General features: G+C 32.9%; 1 protein-coding gene across 1 annotated transcript; it reads left to right on the top strand.

Moving 5' to 3' along the window:
• The first annotated feature begins 3,928 nt into the window (after positions 1-3,928).
• LOC143577961 (lysM domain receptor-like kinase 3) lies at positions 3,929-11,434 on the top strand. The gene is made up of 12 exons (XM_077061667.1): positions 3,929-4,675; positions 8,842-8,875; positions 8,959-8,966; positions 9,073-9,222; positions 9,405-9,604; positions 9,715-9,804; positions 9,942-10,038; positions 10,468-10,619; positions 10,699-10,793; positions 10,862-11,000; positions 11,082-11,180; positions 11,270-11,434. Exons 1-12 carry the CDS (start codon positions 4,045-4,047, stop codon positions 11,432-11,434), a joined length of 1,860 nt encoding a protein of 619 aa, XP_076917782.1. The 5' UTR covers positions 3,929-4,044.
• The last annotated feature ends 3,923 nt before the right edge of the window (positions 11,435-15,357 follow it).

Genomic DNA, 15,357 nt, shown 5'->3' with positions numbered 1-15,357 from the left:
ATTTGGTCTCAGCCCATAAGCGTTTCCCTCGTTGATCATATCCGGCTATTGTACGGGTAAAGTTTTCGACCATTCCCTCACTGTATATGTTCAGTTACGTTTCAAAATACTCGCATATTGCTGTCGTGATTGACTGGTTCCGGACACTTAAATCTTAACCTATCTATATTATAGTTAAACGACTACTCAAATACATGTTAATCAAATTCTGGCTCCAGTTCTGCCAATCGCTTTGTGCTTTGTGTTGGTGGGATGGGAACGAGAAACATGAAGTAGATCATAAAGCTAACCATTAAAATCTTGTTGGCATTAGTTTTGTTAGACCATACGAATCTTATTTTTTAAGCATATACATAAGTTGATTAACTACACAAGAGTATTTGATATGTTACTGTAAAATTTCCACTACGATTGAATCTAGAAGGTAATCTAAGATAATCTATTTGATGAATATTAATTGTTACAGTGGTATAAATATACTTTCTTTTTGTCACACAATAGACTAAAATAAATTTTTATATATAGGATCATATATTAATTTATTCTAGCTAATAATCTTAGTTTGTTAGTTTTAATTCACAAGACTTGTAGATTTGTAAAATTCTTACCTATCAATATTATTTCCGATATTATTTTGGATCCAGTCTGTGTTATGAAATAACACACAGCTAAGTTGTAAATTAATTGGAAGCCTAAGTCTCCATGACCTGTCAACAAATCACACAATGTCGTTTAGGTTGCAATCTTATTTTCAACTATAATGATGAATGTAGGTTCTAGTTGAGTACGACCTTTTCAGTTGATAATTTTGCTTTTGCCTAAGGTACGGATTCTGTTTTTCTTCACCCGAAGTATTAATTATATTTCGTTAGTATGGTTTCTGTTTTTGTTTCCTCTTAGTATTATTTATATTCCGTTACTTTGTGGTACGGATTCTGTTTTCGCTTACTCATAGTGTTGACTCTCGTCCGTTACTTTGTAGTACGGACTTTCGGTATTTTATATTTTAGCACCACCAAGTTATCTCTATCGATACAACCGATTTTGGTTTTTGGACATTTTATGCGTCGTCAACTTTTTATTTGGTTTGTTCAGTTTCGATCCGTTTTAGCTATTAGTTTTGGTTAGAGATACTTGTAGCATGCAATAGATTTTATAAACTCGTACTCATTGTTGCATGTTCCTTTGGATAAAATATGAATTTATGTTAATATGTTATATGTTAGGCAGTTATATTGCCTTTCATGTTTAATACTCTGTTACCCGAGCACAACACTTTTCATGACAGTGTGTTTTAAAAGTTCACAGCGTCTCTAACTAGTACTTTGGTAGTACTTTGGCCATTTAGGGGCGTATGAATTGATCCTAGTTCAGTTATATGTTACACGTCACACGTTATATGTCACACGTTATATGTTACAAGTTATATGTCTATGTTATATGTTTCGGCTCTGGGTACTCCTTTAATACGCGGCTTATTTTAGTAACATCACTCACCGTGCAAGTTAGTCTCCGTTATATGTTTAGTAATACGTTCAGTATCGGTTTTTGTCATATGCTCTAAAAGTATCAAGTTTCGGTATCATACTTATTTTTGGTTTAGATAAATTTTGTTACTATTTTGCTTCTGTTTATTCGTCTTATCGTCATTACTATTGTTCTTTCCGTTACTGGGCAATTTTTGGCTCAGCCGTATTTTCTTGTTTGTGTTTGTCTTATTTGTTGACAGGTAATTCGAGAAATCAGGGAAATCAGTGATGAAAGTAAAAATGAAGTTCAAGAATAAAGACTGTCTATTTTCTTTTATTTTAAATTTTAATAAATGAGACTTAGGATTTCTTTCCGTTCGATTTAACTCGTTGGTTGTCCTTGGATTCTATTTCTTTCTTTTAAATGGATTGCGTTTGGTTTATGATATCTGTAATGGTGACACGTCAGCCTGTTCCGGGTTGGGATGTTACATCTCCACTCTTTTATTATTTAGCTTACAACGCTCCACGTTCAACAAGACAAAATCGTCACAACTCTCCTACTCAGGATTTTGCAATTAGTTGTGCAAAAAGGACACTTACAGTATAGTAATATACATCATACAAAATAGTGTTTTTTTAACCATTAGAAATTTCGAGGGTCAAAATAATTTATCGTTATATCCTATGTGCCAATATAGTGATTCTTCGGTTGGGGTGTCAACTTATCGCACGACACAAAAATAATCAGGTTTATGTTGTTATGTCTAACCTATTTAATAAATTGGTCATGTTGGTGGTGACCCGTCAACCCTTTCTTAGGTCATATTGAGAATCCCCACTTAATAGACCAAAATTTTTGCCAACTAAATATGTCATTCCCACTTTAATAGGATGGTAAGATGGTTGAGGTGGTAGGAGACGATAGGTTCAAACCTAGTAATTCAAAAGAAAAAAGAAAAAATCGAAATCCAAATTACACCCATCTAAGAAACCTAAGAAAATGGGCAGCTGGCCAAATAAATAGCTACAATTTTTTTCTGACTATATTAGGTAGCAATGTCAATATAATTAATTTTACTAAAATTACACAATTTACAAAATGTTTATGTTTTTATTAATATTTCGTCCAATTTAGTTTGCCCGGTTGGTTCCAAAAAATAAACTAAATCGTAAACCGAACAATATTTATCTAAATGTGACCAAATTAGTCTATTTAGCTTTATTTAGATGGTTTGATAAATTTCAAAAAAAAAAAACATCAGAATCCAAATTACACCCATCTAAGAAACCTAAGAAAATGTGGCCAAACAGATAGCTATAATTTTTTTTTCTGACAATATAAGGTAACTATGTCAATATAATTAACTTTTGAGTAATTAAAGGGAAAAAATAGAAAGTTTACTACAAAATTCAAAGTCAAATTAGGCATTCAAAGTCCAGAGTCAAAATCCACAATATTAATTCTATTCCCTCAAAAAGTTTTCCCCCAAAATAAATTTGATGATAAGTTGGAAAATAAAATCTTGCCATTTACAAGATTTCAGCCAAAACTCGAGTGGTACCAATATTCTAGAAAAATATGTTTTTTTTTTCTTAATTGAAGAGGGTTGAAGTCTTGTAATAAATAATTTAAAAAAAAAAACATCATAGATTTAAAAGTAGAATTAAAGTTGTGCAAGTTAGTTGTTCTTCAAAATAAAACAAGATTTCAGAATGTAAATTGTTTATGTAAAGTTGTGCAAGTTAGTTGTTCTTCAAACTCTCCTACTCAGGATTTTGCAATTAGTTGTGCAAAAAGGACACTTACAGTATAGTAATATACATCATACAAAATAGTGTTTTTTTAACCATTAGAAATTTCGAGGGTCAAAATAATTTATCGTTATATCCTATGTGCCAATATAGTGATTCTTCGGTTGGGGTGTCAACTTATCGCACGACACAAAAATAATCAGGTTTATGTTGTTATGTCTAACCTATTTAATAAATTGGTCATGTTGGTGGTGACCCGTCAACCCTTTTAACTCGTTTAGATAAACATGCCATGTTTAATTCGGGTTGCACAATCATAAATGTATAAATGTATGTGGGTTAAGATTGGTGTTCGGGGTGAACGAAGATGGCAACAATGTTTAATGCATTAATCTCCCAACAAACAGAAGATGGCAACAATGTTTAATGCATTGTAAAGTTATGTTATATTGTTATTTAAATATTAAAAATTGTACTAAGTTTAAACTTTTGCGTTTATTATACAATATATTTTAATACGACTATAGACATTATATAACCTTCAGTGCTGCCGCTATTGTTTTGTCATTGAGTCAAGATGATCTAAAACTTAATAATAATATAATACAACTTGTATATTGCATTCTTACTTATGGCAAGTAAATATCAAGAATTATAAACAAATAATAAAAGACAAGACATGACACGTTAACTGTACTTCTTCATGATTCCTTCACAAATTCCTTATACTATCAAACAAAACATGCATTTATGTAATCAACTTCATTATCTCCATCTCTAATTTCTCATTCAAGTTAAGTATATCATCTATCTCTCTCTCATGAACAACAATATATCAAAGAGAAAGAGACACACACTACAATTGGGGCTTTGTGTTCTTTTCTTCATTGTCAAAATTGAATCCAAGTGTAACAAGGGTTGTAATTTAGCCTTTGCGTCATATTATGTTGCAAAAGGATCAAATTTGTCTTACATAAGCAACATTTTTGGCCAACCAATCCCTCTAATCCTCAGCTACAACCCTCAAATCCCGAGAAGCGATAACATCGAAAGTGGGACCCGAATTAACGTTCCATTTTCATGTCTGTGCATGAATGGTGTTTTTTTAGGTCACACGTTCAAATACCAAACACAAGTTGGAGATACATACCATAAGATTGCAACAGAGGTTTTTGCAAATCTTACCGATGAGTACTGGGTCCAACGGGTTAACTTGTTTGACCCTGTTCAAATACCAGATTTTGCTGATTTAAATGTTACCGTGAATTGTACATGTGGCAACAAACATGTGTCAAAGGAGTATGGGTTGTTTGCAACGTACCCTCTTCAACACGGAGAAGATTTGTGGTCCTTAACCAGGGAGTCGGGTGTCCCAGTGAAGTTGTTGGAGCGGTTCAACCCAGGATCCAATTTCAGTGCCGGGTCGGGACCAGTGTTTGTGCCGGCCAAAGGTTAGCCGACTTTTCCAACTTATTTTAATAAAAGTTTTTGTCAAATAACTGTTTTAGACTATTTTTTACTGAAGTGAAAGACGTATATGTTCTTGACGACTTTAAGTGGAATAAATGAAACTTAAATGTTGCACTTTACTTATGTAGTGTTTTAAATGCTTCGCTTTTGATAATGCACCACTGGCTTCATTGGCATCTAGTTCGGTTCAATCACCCGGTTTATATAAATATAATCTAAAAACAATAAAAATTTAATTTTATAATTAATATAACAAAATGTAACCGAATTAAAATAATCATTTTCAATTTGGGTTTATCCTGAATCAAACTGAATTACGAGGGAAAGTGAAATGAATCAGTATACAAAATAGGCAAATGATCAAAAATAGTAAATTACATAAAATAGTCAAATAGTCAAATTATAATAATCCAAAAGCATATTTATAATATCCTAAAAACATAAAATAGAGCAGCCACATCTATTTCTTAACACAAAATAAGCAAATTCTAAACCGCAACACGTTTAAATGGTTCAGTTTTTAAGGTTTGAGCTGCTTTTTAACACAAGATAGTACTATTTGAACTTCAAAAGTTACTAAACTGGTAGTATTAAAAGAAGTCAGAATACTTAAAACTCTTTTAAGTGAGGTACTATGGTGTTTCCCCTCTAAAAGTAAAGTGGTGGTTTAAAGCTTTGCAAGCACGAATATTTAAGTGACATATTTATAGTTTAGGAGAATTCAGATGGAAATATTAATGTTGTTAAAAAAATTATATTAAAAGGGTTACGAAGAAATTGAAAAAATTAAAAAGCTTACAAGAGCGAAATTTGTAGAATTAATAATCAATAAATATTAATTTTACTAAAATTACACAATTTACAAAATGTTTATGTTTTTATTAATATTTCGTCCAATTTAGTTTGCCCAGTTGGTTCCAAAAAATAAACTAAATCGTAAACCGAACAATATTACTTTAAACGTTACCAAATTAGTCGAATTAGCTTTGTTTAGATGGTTCGATAAGTTTCAAAGGGTTGATCAATTTAAACGTTATTGAGAATCCCCACTTAATAGACCAAAATTTTTGCCAACTAAATATGTCATTCCCACTTTAATAGGATGGTAAGATGGTTGAGGTGGTAGGAGACGATAGGTTCAAACCTAGTAATTCAAAAGAAAAAAGAAAAAATCGAAATCCAAATTACACCCATCTAAGAAACCTAAGAAAATGGGCAGCTGGCCAAATAAATAGCTACAATTTTTTTCTGACTATATTAGGTAGCAATGTCAATATAATTAATTTTACTAAAATTACACAATTTACAAAATGTTTATGTTTTTATTAATATTTCGTCCAATTTAGTTTGCCCGGTTGGTTCCAAAAAATAAACTAAATCGTAAACCGAACAATATTAATCTAAATGTGACCAAATTAGTCTATTTAGCTTTATTTAGATGGTTTGATAAATTTCAAAAAAAAAACATCAGAATCCAAATTACACCCATCTAAGAAACCTAAGAAAATGTGGCCAAACAGATAGCTATAATTTTTTTTTCTGACAATATAAGGTAACTATGTCAATATAATTAACTTTTGAGTAATTAAAGGGAAAAAATAGAAAGTTTACTACAAAATTCAAAGTCAAATTAGGCATTCAAAGTCCAGAGTCAAAATCCACAATATTAATTCTATTCCCTCAAAAAGTTTTCCCCCAAAATAAATTTGATGATAAGTTGGAAAATAAAATCTTGCCATTTACAAGATTTCAGCCAAAACTCGAGTGGTACCAATATTCTAGAAAAATATGTTTTTTTTTTCTTAATTGAAGAGGGTTGAAGTCTTGTAATAAATAATTTAAAAAAAAAAACATCATAGATTTAAAAGTAGAATTAAAGTTGTGCAAGTTAGTTGTTCTTCAAAATAAAACAAGATTTCAGAATGTAAATTGTTTGCAAATCTAAGCTAGGAAATTATAAACAATGAAAGATATATATGGTTTTTTAGACTGATTCAACTTGTCATGGGCATTATGATCGAATGATTAACATGAATTAACCGAGCAGTTTCAAGACCACATGGACGTTGTCATGACTAGGGCATCGCGAGTGGCTTAGACCTAGATGATTAGGGTTCAAAAATCAAAATCCTTTAAATATAACTACAATTTTAATTCAACACTTGATTTTCTCAATTCTCATTAAAAAAACTTTCATTTCTTATACTAAACGTTAACAGGCTATCCGTAGTGGGCTCACCACGTAACCAAATTGGTTGTATGTGGAACACCATTATGCACCGTCGTTTTTGAAGGCATGATGGGCATAGGTGTGGAGCGAACCATGAGTGGCGCGAATATTTCTGTAACTAATTTTCTTGGCCAATCCAATTCAAATACATCACGCCTTGTTTATGTTTTTTTTTTTTTATTATTTAACTTTCATATGAAAACATGGCACTTTTTGTGGGTCATTTTTCACCGACGTGACAGTGACGTGGGTCTTTTGAACCCTTTTGCACGTAAGAATCATAAACTTTGAAACCCTTTTGCACGTAAGAAACAGGAATCAAAGACCCATTCAAACACAAATAATCATTCTTTAACCACTTATTTCCAAAAACACTCCTTTCTGGACACAATTTCTACATGAACTTGACCAAGTCATTTCCTTAATTACCAAACTATCAAACTGATATATATAAACCCTTGTCCTACTTATTATTTTACTCCATCCAAACACTTATTTTGATCTTTTATGACCATTCATTCATAATGAAGAATGACTTCAGTAGAAAATACAAAAGTTTATTCCAGTTTCTGGTGTTGTTTGTGACCGTTATTCGAGTTGAATCAAGATGCAAAGACAAATGTCTTGCTTTAGCTTCTTACTCAATGTGGGAAAAATCAAACATCACATTTTTAACCCAAATCTTTTCCACTACAATCCAACAAATTCAAAGTTACAACCCACAAATCACGAATCCAGACATAGTTGCCGTCGGTTTAAAAACAAATGTTCCGTTTTCATGTGCTTGTAACGATAAAAATTTTCTAAACCATCGGTTTGTTTATACTGTTGGTTCGGAAGACACATACTCATTGATTGAGGAAACTTATTTTTCGGGCCTCACCAATATTGATATGTTGAGGAAGTACAATAGTTATAATGAGGTAAACTTGCAGTTAGGTAGTCAAGTTGATGTCATAGTCAACTGTTCTTGTGGAAATAGTCATGTGTCTAAGGATTATGGGTTGTTTATCACATATCCGATTCGAAGTGGTGAGAATTTATCCACTATTGCTAATGAAACCGCGATAAGTGAGAGTCTTTTGAGGGAGTATAATCTGGGATCAAGTTTCTTGAATAAGGATGTGGTGTTTGTTCCTGGTAGAGGTAAAGATTTCACTTTGCTATATTTGTCATGATCATGATTATCTTCAAAATCATGATCATAATCACAATCATAATCATCGCCATAATTGTAATCGTAATAGTCATGATCATGATTATAGTCAGAGTCATAGTTCTAGTCATAAATACGAGTATAGATGAGTCAATTCGCTTGTAACTCATGAGCTACTCAAGACCGGCTCGCTAAGGCTCGAATCGAGTCGAGCTTAAATGAGACCAAGCCTAAGAATAAGCTTGTTTCGTGCCTGAACCCAAGCTTCACTTACCGAACTTGAGCTAACCTAAACGAGCGTACGTATGTTTATATAATTTTAATTTAATATTATATATATATATAATTATTATTATATATCTATATATGTATATAAATTATAATAAAAAATAGAAAATATATAAATAATCATAAATGTATGTAAATTAATTAATAAATATAATAAACGAGCTGAGCCCAACTAGAGCTCGAGATTTAGAATAGAGTTTGAAACGAGATGTGCTTGAGCCTGGTCAAGGCTCGGCTCGTTTACACTCGTAGTCATAATAATCATGATAATGATCACAATCATAGTCAAATCACAATCATATTCGTAACAATCATGTTCATATCATAATCGCAATAATCTTGATCATGACCATAATCATAAGTTTGGATCAGATGTAAAAAATGAAAACAGAACTTTTGTTGTTAATTATATTCGTCATGATCATATGATTTATATTACTCATAAATTCTAGTTTTTTTTTCTTTTGTTACAGATCAAAATGGAACTTTTCCGCCATTAAAGACCAGGTAGCCTATAACCCTTCTCAATTTTTTTATCTGCAGGCCATATCTCTTTGCTTATATCTGATTAAATCCGTATGTTTTTGCAGCACAAGGGGTAGACTTCTTTACCTGATCATTTGGTTTAATCTTTTTCTTGAAAATTTTGATAATTTCTAAGTCAAATGTGAAAAGCCAACTGATTGTTGTGATGGTTTATGCAGGGTTATCTGGTGGTGCCACAGCTGGTATATCTGTTGGAGCAATTGCTTGTGTTATTTTCTTTGGCATTTGCCTCTACTTTGTCTTATACCGGAGGAAGAGGGTGGCGGAAGGATCACTGCTACTTGAAAATGGACCCGAACACCTTCATGGTAAATTGGTAATCCTAGAACTTTTATTTCTTCCTTTCCTTGGAACATTTGTTAGTTACAATTGGTGTCTTGTTTCCTACATATTAAGAGTCACCCTCCATTGTAATCATAGCATTCAGATATTATTATTCCAGCGTTTTTTAAGTTACAAAAAATGATTTATACAAATACTACTTTTGTAGATGCAGGTTCAGGCGGCAACATGAGAGGAACTACCAACTCAGACCCTCTTATTGGCGGTGGGGTCACGGGTATAACTGTGGACAAGTCAGTGGAGTTCACCTACGAGGAGCTTGCTACGGCTACAGATGACTTTAGCACCACCAATAAGATTGGTCAAGGCGGTTTTGGTACCGTTTACTATGGAGAGCTCAGAGGCGAAGTACGTGTTTTTGATGATCATAGACTTGTTTTCTAAAATTTTTAAAAAGTTTATATAATATTTTATTTTGTTTTTTGTAAGTTGACTATGCTTTGTGTTGACTAGTGCAGAAAGCTGCAATAAAGAAGATGGATATGAAAGCATCAAAAGAATTTCTTGCAGAACTGAAAGTGTTAACACATGTTCATCACTTGAACCTGGTAATTTCTTAAAATTTATTCAACTTTTAATTTGTCTTTAAGAGAATTATATAAGAACGCAATGCTTTTTATCTAAATAATTATAACATATTGGTCTGCTTTATCCATTTTGATTTAAAGTTCTTGTAAATTTTCAGGTACGTTTGATTGGATATTGTGTTAAAGAATCGTTGTTTTTGGTCTACGAATTTATCGGGAATGGAAATTTGAGTCAACATTTGCGCGGTTCATCAGGTAGGGTGACAAAGAACGTGAAAACATTTTTTTTTTAACTTGTCATGTTTTCAGTTGAGGTGTCAAATGGGCTTGTTGGGTGATGGGTCGAAAAGATTTAGGTTAAATCGTGTTGTTTTTATTAACTACGGGTTAAATAGTGTTGTTTCTATTTACTACGGGTCAAACGGCCTCGTTAGTTGGGATGACACTAACAACTTTTTTTTTCTATCTTTGTGAATAATTATGTGCTTAATATTAAAAAAAAATGCTACAATTTAGAAAGTTGTAAGCATTAAAAATATACTTTGACCCAATTGACTTTCCATTTAGTCAAATATTTTGATTTGGCCCGTTTGACCCAATGAGGATAAAGTGATAAACCAATATGACTTATTCATATAACAGACTGGATTTTATGTTTTAACTATGAAATTGTAATGCTTCCAGGTAGAGAGCCAATTCCATGGGCTACAAGAGTTCAAATCGCCCTTGATTCAGCTAGAGGGCTCGAATACATTCATGAGCACACGGTTCCCGTCTATATCCACCGCGATATCAAGTCTCCCAACATTTTAATCGATGAAAATTTCCGTGCAAAGGTTATGAACATTTAAAACTTATATTAAAGCTTCCCTCTTTCATATTTCTAAGACTAGACTTGCTCTTATGGTTCCATAGGTTGCTGACTTTGGGCTGACCAAACTTACCAAATTCGGGAGTGGTAATTCCTTACAAACCCGTGTAGTTGGGACATTCGGCTACATGCCTCCCGAGTAAGTTCCCATCAATTCTTCTATAATTTTGGAACAAGACACGGTTTAAAGTGAAAGCTTTGGTTTAGATATGCTCAGTATGGTGAGGTTTCTCCAAAGGTTGATGTATATGCTTTCGGGGTCGTATTGTTTGAGCTAATATCCGCCAAAGAAGCCGTTGTCAAGACGAATGAACTTGGTAACGAGTCCAAAGGACTTGTTGGTTTGGTTAGTTCTTGAAATCTTGATCAAACGTTTTTACACTATTTGCATTATGTCTTAATGTTTGTTGTTCTTTCTTTTTTGTAGTTTGATGACGTCCTAAGTTTACCCGACCCAAGTGACGGTTTACGCAAACTAGTTGACCCAAGGCTTGGATCCGACTACCCTCTTGACTCGGTCCGCAAGGTGAGTAAAGCTTACAAGAATAAAAATAGTACTTTGTTTTTAAGGCTTTGAATTAGCTTTGTTACTTTTTAAAATCTAAGTGCATATAGGTAGCACTGCTTGCTAGAGCTTGCACACATGAAAACCCGCAGTTGAGGCCAAGCATGCGCTCTATTGTGGTCGCACTAATGACACTTTCATCATTGTCCGATGATTGGGACATTGGATCTCTCTATGAAAATCAAGATTTAGTTCAACTGATGACAGGAAGGTAGCATAATGTTGTTTGTCGACAGAGATGCAGCTATGCCACATAAGCATGTGGATCTCATGACGCTATAAGGCGTATGAAATCGAGCCACGTAAGCATTACGTAGTGTTCCAAAGAACATATATAATATGCTAAAACCATAAGAAATAATCATCTTGTATTGTTCTATAGAAACATGCATGTATTTAGTAGTGTAAAGTTATTCTTTTTCTTATTTTCTTTCCTTTAACATCAGTTGTTGAATGTGTCCTTCATTTCTTTAAGTCTCTTCCACATATTAATACAAACTATATACTATTAGATTCTTACAAAAATTATATGAGACTTTTAATTAAGTGATTGATCGTTATTTCCCTACAATCACCCCTTTAAATGACAACCAGTTCTTTGACACCAAGCAGTGGTGGTAGACGATGACGAAGGATTGGCCACAGTCATTGGCGTGTTACCACAACTTGTGTTTTGTTTTAGTACTAGTTCCGTAATGAATGCCACAAATAGTCTGAAAGCCGACTTTGTTTTTGTTTAGTTCCAGTACTGTAACGAACGTGAATGAAACCGACTAAATTTTCGTAGGCTGACCAGCTCAACGCTCGGGATCGACAATGGTCGGATTTTACCAACGCTCGAGTTTTACCGACTAACTTCACTGTTGATCCACCTCGATTTTTACATTTTTTTCCTTTATTTTTTGTTTTAGTTCGGTACAATAACATACGTAACCGAAACCGGCCGAATTCGTGTCGACTTACAGATTTAACGCTTGGGTTTTAGCACTCATAACTTTTGTGCCGCTATGCCCCTATTGGGCTAAGTGGCGGCACCAAAGTGGCCCACATTATTTTGTATTTTTTTTTCAAATTTGATAATTAAACGGTTAATCATCTCAACTCACTAATGAAACGCACGGGATTAACTTCTTTAGGTTTTTACTAACGCTCGGGTTTTACTGGCCTTTTCTTTACTTCTGGTATCGTAATGAACATAATCGAAATCGATCGAATTCGCGTCGACTCACTGTCGCAATGCCGGGGAACGTACAATTAGGTTTTACCAACGCTTGAGTTTTACAGACTCATTGTTGCAGGGCCCGATACTGACCACGCTCGGGTTTTACCGACTTAACAAATGTTTTATATTTTATATGTTATCAACCGAACCCACAATAATGCACAACTACAACGTGACATAAACATATTCCACCTACCCGGGCCGTTATCTGACCTGACGCCAGGGAAAAAAACTGGTTATATAATATATAATGGACATTATCAAGTTGGCCATATTATTGTGAAAATGTACAAAAGTTGAAACATCATGTACAAATCCATAAAACATGTTTTTAATGTCACTCCCATAATTACAATATAACTCATTCAACTTTAATTAAACTTATCATTAACGCTCTACACTTTTCGAATACTTATTTTTTATTTTCAGTTTGGCTAACTACAAATTGACAAGGTTCCACAAATTTTTTTATAGCTTTTAAAATATTATGTTTTATAGAATTCCTATCACACCCCGGCCGAAGGCGAAAACCCGTGACGTGTCAAGGTTGAAGTCACAGCACAACATATTAAATGCAAAAACTCGTATTAAAATAAGACAACTTGTTCATAGAAAGCAAAAACATCATAATCCAACCAAACATAATATTAAAAGCTTGACTTAACATAGTATCATAAACGAATTTCATCATGCAATTTCAGCTTCTTAATTTTCATTACTTAAAAAAATGCACAAGTGTCAACTAAAATAGTTTGTGAGAACATAGATTTTATAATAAAACAAACAATGTATATCTTTGAAAAGTTCCATACGAGTAAATTAATTTGTATACATATCATGAAATTCACAACCAACCCTATGACACGTCTAATCCCGGTACATAGGAGATCAGAAAAGGGGCCAGATATCTTGATGGTCCAACACGTAGCTCCAAATCCACAGGATCCATTATAAATGAAGGCTCATGGATGTTCTCATGCCTATGTTTGGTCATACCTGCTTAATTATGTAAGAGACCCTAGCTAGCCACCCAAAAACAAGTAATCAGAATTAAGAAACTTTAAAATAATAATGATGTAAAATTTATTACACAACTTTAATATATAAAAGGGAACAATCAACAATATAATAGTGAAGATTCTATCTAGTAATAAAAAAAAGTGATAAACTAGAAAGCCCTCTTATCATCATTAAAAAACAATGTATGAAAAAGGTATCCTTGAATATTGAATTGCCATATAAAACATTAGCTCATCAAGAAGGAAAGCTCTCTATGTTTATAGAAGTGACCAATCAACATCAGCAACAAATTATCCATTAACTATCAAATAAAACCTTTGTGCAATTCTAATATGCATAGCCATCTCCGACAAAGGCAAACAAATGTTTTTCAATTGTAATACAAGGATTTAAACAAACTATTAAGTCGAAGGATACAAGAATTCTAATTGAGAGTATACGAACTAACAACCAACCCTAAGTAGGGGGGGTTCATCGGATCGGATAATAGAGTATTCGGTTCGGATTTGAAATAAACCATATAGCAAACATTCAAACAAACGCCTAATTAAATAAAAATACAAAACCGGAAAATTAAAATAAAACATATAAAGAAAAAGTTAAACTTCAAACAAAAGTCGAAATAGATCCATGACCCATCATAATTTAAAAACTAAAACATATACGAATAAAGCTAAACTTCAAAATAATTAAATCACATGTTATTTATTCGGATTATTCAGATATCCGAATAATCCGAACTATCCGAATTTATTTGAATCCCGATCCGAATCCGAATCCGAATTAGTTATTCAGATATTCAGATCAATTCGATTTGAATATCCGAATAAGAATTCGGATCAAGTTATTTGGGTTTCAGTTTCGGTTCAGATTTCAGTTTCGAATTTCATGAACACCCCCAACCCTAAGTGGTGACATAGAGCAACAAATCTAATAGGTAGTTGAATTGAAATTTCATAACTATGAAGTTTAACATTACCATGTGAATTCTTCATGGATGCTTTGCTATGAATAATCAACATGTTATAATGATTGATGCATACGATCTCCAGTTCCTTAATTCCCTGCATGATGAAACCGATTAGAAAGCTTGCCCATTCGTAACAAAATCGAAAGTTAATTATAAAATGAAAACAAAATTCTCATTACATAAATAACTCAAAACAAGATAGAATAATTAATAATTAGTAAATATAATTACTAACCTCAGATGATGGTGGTTGTCTTCCTCTAACAATGGCAACTAAAAGTTTTCCAATTAGAGTTGTCGGTTGTGGCGTCGCGCCACCGAATAAATGTCTCTTATGAAATGATGAAATAAGGAGAATTAGGTACTTTGATTTTGTATGAAGTAGGGCGTGATATTTTAGGATTTATATTATTGAAGCCCTAAAGAAAATTGGATGTGTAATGGGCCTAGAAAAGAATAGATGGGCCGACTATTCCGTTAAATTATATACTATAACAATTACTAATTGCATCTGCAATTATGTAAAAGTTAAAATGAATAGAACACTGCTCTTAAATTTTATAAATATCCTTTTATACTATCTTATTTATAATTAAATGAGTAGTATTAATAATATTAATTTAGCCATTGAGCTGGTGGCGAAGTGGTAAGGGAGAGATTTGGTGTTTCATGTGACTCATGTTCGATTCATGCCTTGTCATTTAGTTTCGGAGTAGGTGGGTTTTACTAGTTGGATTCTTTAACTGATCATATTTTCACCACACTGTCGTGCTTTCGGACAAATTTTTACATGGCTTTATGTTAGGGCTTTCCCTGGGTTGAAAAACAAGTATATCCCGATATGGTGAATTTAGCCAATAATCCATTTAAAGGATTCGTTGACCATTCAAAAAATAATATTAATTTATTGTATGACATCAAATTAA

This window comes from Bidens hawaiensis, unplaced genomic scaffold, assembly GCF_021521415.1.
Source record: "Bidens hawaiensis isolate Kalapana, Puna unplaced genomic scaffold, B.hawaiensis_p1.1 tig00028981_1, whole genome shotgun sequence".
NCBI lineage: Eukaryota > Viridiplantae > Streptophyta > Magnoliopsida > Asterales > Asteraceae > Bidens > Bidens hawaiensis.
The sequence above is the reverse complement of the archived record's forward strand: the minus strand, read 5'-3'. Positions and strand labels throughout refer to the sequence as shown.